Source organism: Drosophila sechellia, chromosome 2L (genome assembly GCF_004382195.2).
Source record: "Drosophila sechellia strain sech25 chromosome 2L, ASM438219v1, whole genome shotgun sequence".
Taxonomy (NCBI): domain Eukaryota; kingdom Metazoa; phylum Arthropoda; class Insecta; order Diptera; family Drosophilidae; genus Drosophila; species Drosophila sechellia.
The window spans coordinates 5112757-5124201 of NC_045949.1; the positions used below are offsets into that span (position 1 = coordinate 5112757).

Consider the following 11445-nt stretch of genomic DNA (forward strand, 5'->3'; position numbering starts at 1 on the left):
GTAGTTTGTACCCAATTAGTTGCATGATTTGCATAGTGTTTTCAAACATTTTGAACATAAACTAATGGACTTATTATTATTATTTATTAGCAACACCGATGGCGGCGATGCTGTCGATGGCGATGTCATCAATACCACGGTTCTGGCGCGCGGTGCGCGATTCCTAGGCCGCGTTGCACGTGCCTCGCTGCCCATTCAGGCGCTCATGCTGCTGCTTTTAGGTGTGGCCACCCTGGTGCCCCACGGTGAGGACTACACCTGTATGTTCTCCAACACCTTCGCGCGCAGCCTGGAGCCCATGTTGTCGTATCCCCACGGACCGCCACCCACGTAAGGCTGTCGAGTTGCAATTGGATTAGTGCAATGAAACACTATCAAGAACAAAGACAAGAAAACCCTAAACCCTAAGCAAGAACCCCTAAGAAAACACCCAGTTTAAAAGATGCCTTTTGAAAGCAAAATTTGAAGTAAGAAAAATTTAAACAAAAAAATGTTGAATATCGAAATGGAAGAGTTGTACATTTGTGTAGTTTATCACATTTTGTAATTGTATGTAATTTTATAGTCATTCGATAGCTAGAGGCATTAATAAAACAACCAATTTGTATATAACCTACAGAACCGAACAGACTCGACAAGCCGAACATGAAACACGTAAAAGAATTGAACTAACTATTCAAACTAACGACAAGTAACGAAAACCTTTTGTAAAACGATATATACATTATACATATATATTTGCACAGCAAACAATTTATATATTCATATATATCCCACGTATATGATCCCAAGAAAACTATAGAGAACCCAAACATTTTGTATATAAAAATATCTAAGCTAAAACGAAATCAAAATACGCACACGAACATTTTACTCAACAACGCACGTTTTCGCATTTAGAGAGATCCTGGGCATCGGGAAATTGCGATCAGCATCCTGCCAATTTCGTGGAACATTTTCGCAGGATATGATCTCAAGTTCCTGCTGCCAGCGATGGGCTAGAACGGCAAACGAATCCCAAGACAAAATCATGACCCACATAGACCAATCGCCTGGAGATCCTCATGGCAACCAATGTCCCTAGCTTGCAGCGCGTCCTTCTCCCAAACTCAGGGCGACGCTGTCAACAGTGGGCATTGACCTCCATTTGGACTCCGGCTCCTAAAGAGTCCCCGTGTCAAAAAGGATCACTCTACCCAAGGCCAAGATCTCTCCCACGGCCAAGGGTTAGATGGTAAAGCAGCCAGTGCGCCAGCCACAGGACACTGGGCTCGAATCCAATCCTTGAACTCCATCCCGACACGTGGCTAGACATTTCAAGCATTCCTGATACTCATTTCCAAATTACCAATAGACATTGACCATCGAAGCCAGCTCTCAAAGAAAAGAAAATGGAAAACGTGCGTGCCACGAGCATTGAACAAAACGAAGCAAGTGTCCTATGCCGGTGCTAAACCAACCTACAAATTTTCTGTATAAAGAAAAAATGTAAAATGCGTATACAAAAACAAAAATATTATGAATTCATAAACAAAGAGATTAATTCTTTGAAAAAAAATCGTAAAAATGCAATTTGCATATTGACAAGTGACGTAAGTCCATCCAGTAAAAGATACCTATTTTGTTGTTAATATTTTTTGATAAATCTAATTATATTTGCCTTATACTTATCCAACTTGTTTATTACAACTATTTTCTATTATTTAACGCTTGAGCAATTATTATTGAGAAAATACATACATTTATTTATAAGACCTATGAACGATTTACTATGTATAAAATTAAGTTTGATTTAAATGTTAAATTTGTGTACTTTGCAGCTTCTATCTGGTTATGAAATAATTAGCCGTTATCGAGTTAATATAATTTATATAGCATTTAAGATTTCCTTTCTTGTGAACAACTGTACCTTTATATGCATTATGATTATTAAAAAAAAAAAACAATAAAACATATATTGTTTATTTTATGGGATGTATGTCTGCAGCTCTATTGACATGACTGTATACGATTTGATTTTCCAAATTTTCGGTATTTTATTCGGTATTATTTTTTAATTGACTTGTCAAGTCCATCAAAATTAATACAATCTGACTACAAAAAAAAAAAAATAATCTACTTTTTAACTACGATTAGATTGCTTCCAGCCAACTTTTTGGCATAAATATAATCGCTGCGTTAATATGTAGCTCATAAGCATCCAACATGTGCCTAGTAACTCCAGCTCTTGTCCTCGTGCTAACCCTTTTGGTCCCGGTCTACGTGTTTCTAACATGGAACTTTAACTATTGGAGAAAGCGTGGCATCAAGACGGCTCCCACTTGGCCATTTGTTGGAAGTTTTCCCAGCATTTTTACAAGGAAGCGTAATATTGCCTACGATATTGATGATATCTATGAGTATGTATTATTAAATTCGGTATACTTAATAGTTGTAAAAATCCGAACAGTCTTGTCTAGGGGTAATATAGTTACTTTTTGACGTGAACTTTTTGTTTTTGCAGAAAGTATAAAGACACGGAAAACATGGTGGGCGTTTTTACCACCCGAGTGCCACAGTTGCTGGTCATGTGTCCGGAATATATACACAAGATCTACGCCACCGATTTCCGTAGCTTTCATAATAATGAATGGCGTAATTTTGTACGTACTTTTAAGTTTATAATGGAATATCTATTACTGAATTTCAATGTTCAAAGGTGAACAAAAAGACGGACATGATCCTGGGCAACAATCCGTTCGTGTTAACTGGCGACGAATGGAAGGAAAGAAGGTCGGAGATCATGCCAGCACTGTCCCCCAATCGAGTAAGTAACCTCATTAAGCATCTACCCAATTTTAAATTGTATCTTTATATTGCGAAAGGTCAAGGCCGTTTACCCAGTGTCGCAAAGCGTGTGCAAAAAGTTCGTGGAATATATTAGGCGCCAGCAGCGGATGGCCAGCTCCCAGGGATTGGATGCCATGGATCTGTCCCTTTGCTACACCACCGAAGTGGTTTCCGACTGCGGCCTGGGAGTCTCGGCCCAGAGTTTCACGGACACGCCCACGCCGCTGTTGAAAATGATAAAGCGTGTGTTCAATACCTCCTTTGAGTTCATCTTCTACAGCGTTATTACCAACCTGTGGCAGAAGGTGCGCAAGTTCTACAGCGTACCGTTCTTCAACAAGGAAACGGAAGTGTTTTTCCTGGACATCATCAGGCGATGCATTACTTTGAGACTGGAAAAGCCAGAGCAACAGCGTGACGATTTCCTCAACTACATGCTGCAGTTGCAGGAGAAGAAGGGCCTGCACACGGATAACATTCTAATTAATACGATGACCTTCATTCTGGACGGATTCGAGACTACGGCTTTGGTTCTAGCGCACATTATGCTGATGCTGGGACGTAATCCGGAGGAGCAGGATAAGGTCCGCAAGGAAATTGGCAGTGCAGATCTGACCTTTGATCAAATGTCCGAGCTCCCGCATCTGGACGCCTGCATATATGGTGGGAAATCCTATCATATTCTCTTAAGATCAGTTTATTTAATTACATTATAATTTTATATTTCAGAAACTTTGCGTTTGTTTTCACCGCAAGTTGCAGCCCGCAAGCTGGTCACCGAACCCTTTGAGTTTGCGAACAAGGACACACGCACTGTGCACTTGAAACCCGGAGATGTGGTTACCATACCCGTAAAAGCTCTGCACCACGATCCGCAGTATTATGAGGATCCTTTGACATTCAAGCCGGAACGTTTCCTTGAGAGCAATGGAGGTGGTATGAAAAGTTACAGAGACAGGGGTGTATACCTAGCCTTTGGCGATGGACCTCGTCACTGTCCAGGTTGGTGACTTAAAAATTTTATCTGAGAATCACATACTAAGTCGATCTCTTCATTCAGGAATGCGATTTGCGTTGACTCAACTCAAAGCAGCTCTGGTGGAAATCTTGAGGAACTTTGAAATTAAGGTTAATCCCAAAACCCGCTCGGACAATCAGATAGATGATACTTTCTTCATGGCCACCTTGAAGGGTGGTATTTACCTGGACTTTAAGGACCTTTAAATAATAGCCATAATCATAGTTAGCTTTGAGCTAAAAAAAACTGAATAAACAGGAGTTATTTAATCAAAATAATAAAAATCAAAATTATGTTTGAATAATGCATGACAATAGATCTAAGCTGACTGAGAAAAATAAAATGCAGTTAAATGTATTACTCAATAAAGGGTAAATGTTGCGGATGATCCACAACACGGTTCGATCGAGCACGGTTCGACAGTGATGTTGCATGCGCAACAAGTTCGATTGCTAGTGCGCAACATGTTGGTTGTAGGTTGGCCATCCGTTTGCAAGACACAAGATTTAATTGAGATTTTCTAATATGAAGTAATACAAATTCTAAAATTTTTTAAATTGTCTAAAAAAATTTATTTATTTATTATTTTTAAGAGACATCCTTGTAGAATAATAGGCATCCCATTTGCTTTCACTCAGCTCAAGGCAGCTCTGGTGGAGATCGTAAGAAATTATGACATCAATGTAAACCCCAAGACGCGATCAGATAATCGACTGGATGACACCTTTGTTATAGCCACTCACAGGGCAGGCATTTGGCTAGAATTTAAGGAGCGATAGTGAAATGGCTGAAGTGTTGTTATATTTGTTGATAAGATAATAAACCAATTAAAAATCACAAAAAAATTTGATTAACCACTTAGCCAGTTGCTACACATATTGTTTGTCAGACTATCTATACCCATTACTGAAAATTACCCATTAAATGAAAATGGGTATGTTGTATTCCTAGAAAAGTATGCAACAGATAGATGGACCTTCTGGATACGCCATCATGGGTGTTTCCACGCATTGCATTTTGCAATCCTACTAATTCGAGTCGAGGCATTGCTATTTTTCTTTTAATTGTTTATGGTTACAACCACAACCGTTTATTAAATTTCTCTATGCTACTAAAACCGCTCCCTTAAAACACATCTTTATCTGCGTGCTATATATACAGATGCAATATACAATGATAATAAGTGCAACCACTTTGCGAAATGAGTGGCTGAAAAGTTCTGTTTCATCGTGATATCACAAAATGTCTTTTCTTAACAATTTTTGTACTACTACTTTGTGGCTCACGACCTAGGACTAGGTATAGAGTAGCCCCTTGATCTTGATAACGAAATCAGGCATTATCACCAAATGGTGCAATTTTATTTACGACAACCAATAACAGCGGTGGTGAAGGCAATTAGATCAATTTGTTTACTGGGTGAATCCATCCACTTGACTACCGCGCAAGTTCAATTTAAATGACTGCGGCAGCTCAATTGAGTTCCAGTTGGCTTTCATCCGCGTTGGCGAGACGTTGTGCCATGTGTCCGATTTCCACGGCTCTTTTTGTGATTGCGGCCATTCTGGCCTTGATCTATGTCTTTCTGACATGGAACTTTAGCTACTGGAAGAAGATGGGCATTCCTACGGCCAAGTCATGGCCCTTTGTGGGCAGTTTTCCCAGCGTTTTCACCCAGAAACGGAACGTGGTCTACGACATCGATGAGATCTATGAGTATGTGTATGGAGTTAGCTACGCTATCTGCTTACTGATTGCATTCTCATTAGGCAGTACAAGAACACCGATAGCATTGTGGGAGTGTTCCAAACCAGAATTCCACAACTAATGGTCACAACGCCGGAATATGCGCACAAGATATTTGTTAGTGACTTCCGCAGCTTCCACGACAATGAGATGGCTAAGTTTGTGAGTAGATGGTAGATACATACTGACCTTAAGAGCCCATCTCATAGGATAATTCACACAATAGACCGACAGCAAGAAGGATCCCATTCTGGCGAACAATCCATTTATATTGACCGGTGAGGCCTGGAAGGAAAGACGCGCCGAAGTTACACCCGGACTTTCGGCAAATCGGGTAAGCTTAGGTTGCCCTCGAATTATTTATTCAAAACTTATCTCGTGCTAATGTTTGTTTACATTGGGTGCCCTGATACCCTTATCAATTGAAGTGCTCCAATTAATTAACGCTCTGCCTCCCCAAAAGGTCAAAGCTGCCTATCCCGTCTCGCTGCGCGTTTGTAAAAGGTTCGTGGAATATATAAGGCGACAGAGCCTGATGGCCCCCGCCCAAGGACTAAATGCGAAGGATCTCTGCTTGTGCTACACCACCGAAGTGATTTCCGATTGTGTCCTGGGCATTTCCGCCCAGAGTTTCACGGAAAATCCCACACCCATGGTGGGAATGACCAAGCGCGTCTTCGAACAATCTTTCGGCTTCATCTTCTACACGGTGGTCGCCAATCTATGGCCACCAATTACGAAATTCTACACCGTTTCCCTGTTCGCCAAGGACGTGGCTGCCTTCTTCCATGACATCATGCGGAAGTGCATCCAAGTGCGACAGGAAAGTCCGGCGGCACAGCAGCGAGATGATTTCCTCAACTACATGTTGCAGTTGCAGGAGAAAAAGGGACTGAATGTGGCGGAGTTGACCTCGCACACAATGACATTTTTGACGGACGGTTTCGAGACCACCGCGCAAGTGCTTACCCACACACTCCTTTTCCTTGCCCGCAATGCCGAAGAGCAGCAAAAGTTGAGGGAGGAGGTCGGTACCGCCGAGCTGACCTTTGAACAGATAAGTGAGCTGCCCTTCACCGAAGCCTGCATCCATGGTGAGTTTTTGGCGAAACCTTAAGTTATACACATACTGAAATTGTATCATATCTGCAGAAACCTTGCGAATTTTCTCACCTCTTCTGGCTGCCCGCAAGGTGGTAACTGAACCCTACGAACTGACGAACAAAAACGGAGTGAGCGTGAAACTAAGACCCGGGGATGTAGTCATCATTCCTGTGAACGCCTTGCACAACGATCCCCAATACCACGAGGAACCTCAATCCTTTAAGCCCGAGCGATTCCTGAACATCAATGGCGGAGCCAAGAAGTACAGAGATCAGGGTCTATACTTCGGTTTTGGCGATGGACCACGTATTTGTCCCGGTGGGTAACATAATTTTTGGAGCAATTTAAGTTATTTCAAAATTGATGCATAATTGCAGGCATGCGGTTTTCACTTACCCAAATCAAAGCTGCCCTGGTGGAAATCGTGCGAAACTTTGACGTCAAGGTTAATCCCAAAACGCGCAAGGATAATGAAATTGATGATACCTACTTTATGCCTGCCTTAAAAGGCGGCGTTTGGCTGGATTTTGTTGAACGGAAATAGTCACTCAACAACGTTACGATTTTATATTAAATATAGTTTGACCAGTTGCATACATGTTATATTTCAAAACACTCGTAATACTTTAATTTTGTAACTTAAAACCACACCTTTAGTCCCGACTTAGGGCTAGTTGCACTAGGGGCAGCACCTTGATAGAGGATAAGTCTGCCAGAATCGCTTCGATGCTATCCAACGAGGCCACCTGCATGATGCTCTCCTTTCTAAAGCTAAGAATGATGATGGCGAATAGAGGGAGGATCTCCAAGCTATCAAAGCCAAGGATCTGAAATGGAATGGATAAGCAGTGCCAATAGGATTGGAGGTGTATTTCGTACCAGATCCCAGAGGACCAGCAATTGATCGGGGGGCAAATGTCCGGAAAACGCTCGCATAAGCCATTTGAAGATCACACGCAGGCTAGGGGAATAGATGGGTGAAATAGCTGTCTAACGGAAAACCCAATCCCAACTCACGGTTGTATCTGAAGCTCCCGGAAATGGGACCATAACTGCGGTTCGTAGGTCTGCAGCAGCTTCTCGAAGAGCAGGCACAGACTGACAATCCCTTGAGGATGCGTGTTGATGGTGGTCAAGCGATGGCAGTAGCGGATATAGAAGGCCCGGAATGTATAGTACAGACTCACCGGCGAGTCATACAGATAACAAAAGGGGGCGGCAAACATGCAGATGCCGTGGAAGGGCACCACACCCGATGGAGGACCTTCGTAGGTCTTGCCCTTCACCGGAAACGTCTCGTACTCCACACAACCACCGATATCGGTGTCCCGCGAGAAGCAGAGCAGCACCTGGTAGAGCACGTCCTCGAACACAAAGTACTGGTCGTCATTGGAGGCCGTCAACTGAATGTCCTTGAAGACCAGCTTGTCCACGATGTGATCCGTGGTCCAGACGGCATTGCGCAGTTTTTGCCAGTATTCAATATCCTTTGGGGGTATATAGATGTATTATGAGGTTATTGATCCCAAAATCAGTAGTTACATAGTCATGTAGCTTGCTGTCCAGGACCGAAGCCCAGAGGGCTCCCCTATAGGGTGCGGGTGTGCAGCCCTTCTTCAGGAACTGCTGGCACATGGGCGCATGCCGGGCCTCCAGAATCCTCTGGCACTGAACCGTAAGATCCGGCACTCCCAAGTAGATATCACTTCGCAGCAGATCCGCATAGTGGGCACGCAGCTCGAAAAGATTTTTCACAGGAAGTGCTATGTGGGAGAACTCCCATTGGGGGATTTGACTAATGAGGTAAATGATTATTTACCCAAATGACTGATATAACCCTAAACTTACTCTGTATTTTCCGTGGTTTTGGCGGGTCCTTTCAGCGAGAGTAGCACCTCTAGTAAATCCTTTGGAGCGTAAACAGGCCTATAGTTGGCCAGATCTAGATGTGTAACCACGGTTAATTGTAAACTCCATTATTTACGAGATGCCTACCCATATTGTAGTTGCTCAGTTCGTTCCACTTGGCCATAAAGTCCTCGCGATCCGCACTGATCCTTGGTTGGCCATGCAATGGAACCTTCAGTTCTGTGCACATGGCATTCAAACTCTTTCGAACCCTTCGATCCCAAAGCACACCAGCTCTTTTCAAATATCCAAGTGGATCACTAACGGTGGGTTTCTATAGGGAAATATATAAGTAAAGAGCTTTTTAATTCATTTCCCCCAGCACTACATACTAATGTCCCTAAGGCTAACGAGCTATTCGATAACTCTATAATTGTGGCACTTCGAGATCTCTCGGTATTATGTAGCATTATAACTTGTATTATAAACGTTAAGCTATAAAATAAAATTTTACAAAGTCAAAAAGTAGAAAATGATAGAAGCAGCATGGAATACTATTAAATACCAATCCAATTATTCTAAATTCCATTACAGGAATTTTAATAAACTAAATCTCTGAAGTTGTACCCACCGCTCCCTGTTTGTTGGCCAGGTTTTTGTCATCTGTTTTGGACAGCCGCGTGCGAACCAGGTTGTAGACAATATTCCGGATCTCCGTCTCCAGTCCGGCGCTCTTGATGGCATCCTCGAGGGTGTTGCGCATATCGTGGGTGTCCACGCTGGGATTGCAGACCAGCCTCTGCAGCTCCTTGTAGATGGGCTCATAGCTCTTAGTGTTCTTGATGGCCGCGATTACCTTTGCGGTCATGTGGTGGATGCTGGCATCCTGCAGCTCCTCCATGCCGATAGCTCCTCGACCGTTCTTTCTGCGTAGCACTCTGCCACTGACTACCAACTAACTATTTACACCGTTCTGATACTGATTAGCCCCCAACTTTGGGCGCTCCTAACTCCGTCGCTTGACTTTTATCGATCAAACTCCGTCGCCTGCTTTGATTTGGAGTCGATTCGATTCCGAGTCACATCCTCGGCTGTCGTCGCTTCTTGGCGACGGAATGCAAACACTTGTTTGGCTGCTAGTTTCGCGTTAGTTGCGATTTGATTCGTTCGTTTTGGCCGCCCCTCGCAACCAAGAAATTCCATTATGTTTGGTTTCGAATGAAAAGCCAGAGGCGCGTGAAATTGCTTTCCATATACATTTATTTTCACGCACACCGAAACACACTGAAACTGAAACTGAGTGGCGGCAACTTTTCCTTTTTCTTGCATCTGTCACCTGGCCCAACGAGTTGTTGACGTGGTCGTCGGCGCGGCTCCTCCTGATGATTGCGAAGGTGGGCCAAACTCACCTGAACATGTCAGAGTGTCGAAAGTATTTCACCTGAATATTTAGACCAGGCCGAAATATGATTTTGAAAGGGTAAACATTTTTACACGAGAATTGAGCTATAGTATGTTATAGTTGTAGTATATGTTTCCATGTTTATTTATGAAATAAAAATATTCTATTAAATAACTGGGTAGCATCCCTTACTATGATTCAATCATTTTATCTATAATATCATCGTTCACGAAAGTGCGACCTTTTAGCTGGCGACTTATTGAGGAAAAGTTCTCGCCCTTGGCATAAGGAGGACCATTATTGGTATCCAGAAAATACCTGCCTCTGGCTCTGCAATTAAATAGATAAAACAAAAATCTGAAAAAATGCCTGCTGGCACTTACTTCGGATCGACGTGGAAGCCCATCAGCTCTACATTTTTATCAGGAACGCAAATTCCCTTGGCGAAGCTTTTAAAATTGGGGCAGTAGAAGCCATAGAATCCATAAGGTGAAGAAATAGACTCGGCATAATAGTCTGCGGCTCGGTTATGGTAGCAGAAATGGGTCTCCACTAAAGTTAGAACAATGAAAATGGCAAATATGGGTAAAGCAAATGGCCTAAATATTACTTACTCTTATTAACCGGTCCGCAGTTGGGCTGTGATACACCCATGTTCAAGTAGAAGTCTACGTGGCCCACTGCATCCAGTAAACCAAGCATCGTCACATCCGTGTGCACGACGTCCACGAACTTGGCATCAGTGGGATCGAGCTTTAGAGCCGGATCCTTGACCATGTAAAATGGTTTCGCCGGATCGAGGGCTGTGATGTGCTCCAGCTTGTGTTCCGGAAGAAACTGCCCAATGAACCCGGCCACATGGGCACCTAAGCCCAAGCCAATTAGGTGCAGATCCTCAATTTTTACCAAACCGCTCTCGAGGAGTACTCGTAGCAACTGAGCTGTACAGCGAGCTACGTATTTGGCATTGTGAACCGCTTCCATATAGCACGGTTCATAGGCTAGTTTTGGATAGTCCAAGGATATTAAATTGTAATCCTGTGTCAGGAACAGCGGACGTAGCTGGATATTGGGACTGAAATCGCGGTGCCCGTTGAATCCATGGATCAGAACCTTGAGCGGTTTGTGGTGATTAAATTCAAAGCGATTAAGTTCAAATACTGAAAGCTTAGTTCCCTCCTGATTTTCTTTTCTGCAGATACGGGTAGATAATGCAAAGCAAAGTATAAAACCACTCATCTTACGTGTATAGCCAAAAGGAAATGTTGGCATTGGGACAAAATTCGCTTTGCATTGAAAAGCAGTTCATATCATCTAAGCCAGCAACGAGCATAACACTCGAAAAGCCTAAAACACGATTACTTTATGACATTATTATTAAGACAGCCTGAATTACCTATTAAGACCAAGATGTTATTCATCATTCTCCGATTTCTTTGAGGCCTTTACTGATTTTTTATTTTCCGACTTTATATGCTCTAGGTTCCATAAAATCTTT

At 42.8% G+C, this 11445-nt stretch overlaps 5 protein-coding genes across 19 annotated transcripts in view; 3 read left to right on the top strand and 2 right to left on the bottom strand.

The window, feature by feature from the left end:
- Nucleotides 1–1513, top strand: part of LOC6613451 (nesprin-1) — a 95853-nt gene extending 94340 nt beyond the window's left edge. For 12 of the 14 annotated variants that reach the window (XM_032723395.1, XM_032723403.1, XM_032723389.1 and 9 more), the window contains one exon: nt 91–1513. In XM_032723395.1, coding sequence (XP_032579286.1) covers nt 91–334 — 244 coding nt within the window. In that variant the 3' untranslated portion in view covers nt 335–1513. The remainder of the gene's footprint in view (nt 1–90) is intronic. The other 2 variants (XM_032723351.1, XM_032723407.1) reach the window with 1 other exon arrangement.
- A 661-nt stretch (nt 1514–2174) lies between these two features.
- On the top strand, nt 2175–4204 carry LOC6613456 (probable cytochrome P450 28d2). Its single transcript, XM_002037892.2, has 6 exons — nt 2175–2399; nt 2504–2642; nt 2699–2806; nt 2865–3492; nt 3559–3831; nt 3890–4204. The coding sequence occupies exons 1-6, from the start codon at nt 2206–2208 to the stop codon at nt 4051–4053; spliced, it is 1506 nt and encodes a 501-aa protein (XP_002037928.1). The 5' UTR covers nt 2175–2205; the 3' UTR covers nt 4054–4204.
- A 1122-nt stretch (nt 4205–5326) lies between these two features.
- Nucleotides 5327–7302, top strand: LOC6613457 (probable cytochrome P450 28d1). Its single transcript, XM_002037893.2, has 6 exons — nt 5327–5563; nt 5617–5755; nt 5820–5927; nt 6057–6687; nt 6746–7015; nt 7075–7302. The coding sequence occupies exons 1-6, from the start codon at nt 5370–5372 to the stop codon at nt 7239–7241; spliced, it is 1509 nt and encodes a 502-aa protein (XP_002037929.1). The 5' UTR covers nt 5327–5369; the 3' UTR covers nt 7242–7302.
- Nucleotides 7255–9654, bottom strand: LOC6613458 (TBC1 domain family member 19). 2 transcript variants are annotated; one of them, XM_002037894.2, is made up of 7 exons: nt 9177–9654; nt 8693–8879; nt 8546–8639; nt 8240–8492; nt 7715–8184; nt 7577–7658; nt 7255–7524 (listed from the first exon to the last, which is right to left on the bottom strand). In XM_002037894.2, exons 1-7 carry the CDS (start codon nt 9444–9446, stop codon nt 7351–7353), a joined length of 1530 nt encoding a protein of 509 aa, XP_002037930.1. In that variant the 5' UTR covers nt 9447–9654; the 3' UTR covers nt 7255–7350. The 2 variants fall into 2 exon arrangements, with proteins under 2 accessions (XP_002037930.1, XP_032579389.1); XM_032723498.1 differs by lacking the exon at nt 9177–9654 and adding an exon at nt 8938–9053.
- A 407-nt stretch (nt 9655–10061) lies between these two features.
- Nucleotides 10062–11439, bottom strand: LOC6613459 (pancreatic lipase-related protein 2). Its single transcript, XM_002037895.2, has 5 exons — nt 11344–11439; nt 11192–11294; nt 10562–11139; nt 10331–10499; nt 10062–10277 (listed from the first exon to the last, which is right to left on the bottom strand). The coding sequence occupies exons 1-5, from the start codon at nt 11369–11371 to the stop codon at nt 10139–10141; spliced, it is 1017 nt and encodes a 338-aa protein (XP_002037931.2). The 5' UTR covers nt 11372–11439; the 3' UTR covers nt 10062–10138.
- Nucleotides 11440–11445: the final 6 nt, after the last annotated feature.

What these genes read in the sequence shown, in the direction of transcription:
- LOC6613456 (XM_002037892.2), top strand. Translation starts at nt 2,206, where the DNA reads ATGTGCCTAGTAACTCCAGCTCTTGTCCTCGTGCTAACCCTTTTGGTC. An exon ending in ATAATGAATGGCGTAATTTT is followed by an intron (nt 2,643 to 2,698) that starts GTACGTACTTTT and finishes CAATGTTCAAAG; the next exon opens with GTGAACAAAAAGACGGACAT. An exon ending in TGGACCTCGTCACTGTCCAG is followed by an intron (nt 3,832 to 3,889) that starts GTTGGTGACTTA and finishes CTCTTCATTCAG; the next exon opens with GAATGCGATTTGCGTTGACT.
- LOC6613457 (XM_002037893.2), top strand. Translation starts at nt 5,370, where the DNA reads ATGTGTCCGATTTCCACGGCTCTTTTTGTGATTGCGGCCATTCTGGCC. An exon ending in CCGGACTTTCGGCAAATCGG is followed by an intron (nt 5,928 to 6,056) that starts GTAAGCTTAGGT and finishes CCTCCCCAAAAG; the next exon opens with GTCAAAGCTGCCTATCCCGT. An exon ending in TGGACCACGTATTTGTCCCG is followed by an intron (nt 7,016 to 7,074) that starts GTGGGTAACATA and finishes GCATAATTGCAG; the next exon opens with GCATGCGGTTTTCACTTACC.
- LOC6613459 (XM_002037895.2), bottom strand. Translation starts at nt 11,371, where the DNA reads ATGATGAATAACATCTTGGTCTTAATAG. An exon ending in ATTTCCTTTTGGCTATACAC is followed by an intron (nt 11,140 to 11,191) that starts GTAAGATGAGTG and finishes CCGTATCTGCAG; the next exon opens with AAAAGAAAATCAGGAGGGAA. An exon ending in CTGCGGACCGGTTAATAAGA is followed by an intron (nt 10,500 to 10,561) that starts GTAAGTAATATT and finishes TTCTAACTTTAG; the next exon opens with TGGAGACCCATTTCTGCTAC.
- LOC6613458 (XM_002037894.2), bottom strand. Translation starts at nt 9,446, where the DNA reads ATGGAGGAGCTGCAGGATGCCAGCATCCACCACATGACCGCAAAGGTA. An exon ending in ACTGAGCAACTACAATATGG is followed by an intron (nt 8,640 to 8,692) that starts GTAGGCATCTCG and finishes TTACACATCTAG; the next exon opens with ATCTGGCCAACTATAGGCCT. An exon ending in ACAGCAAGCTACATGACTAT is followed by an intron (nt 8,185 to 8,239) that starts GTAACTACTGAT and finishes ATACCCCCAAAG; the next exon opens with GATATTGAATACTGGCAAAA.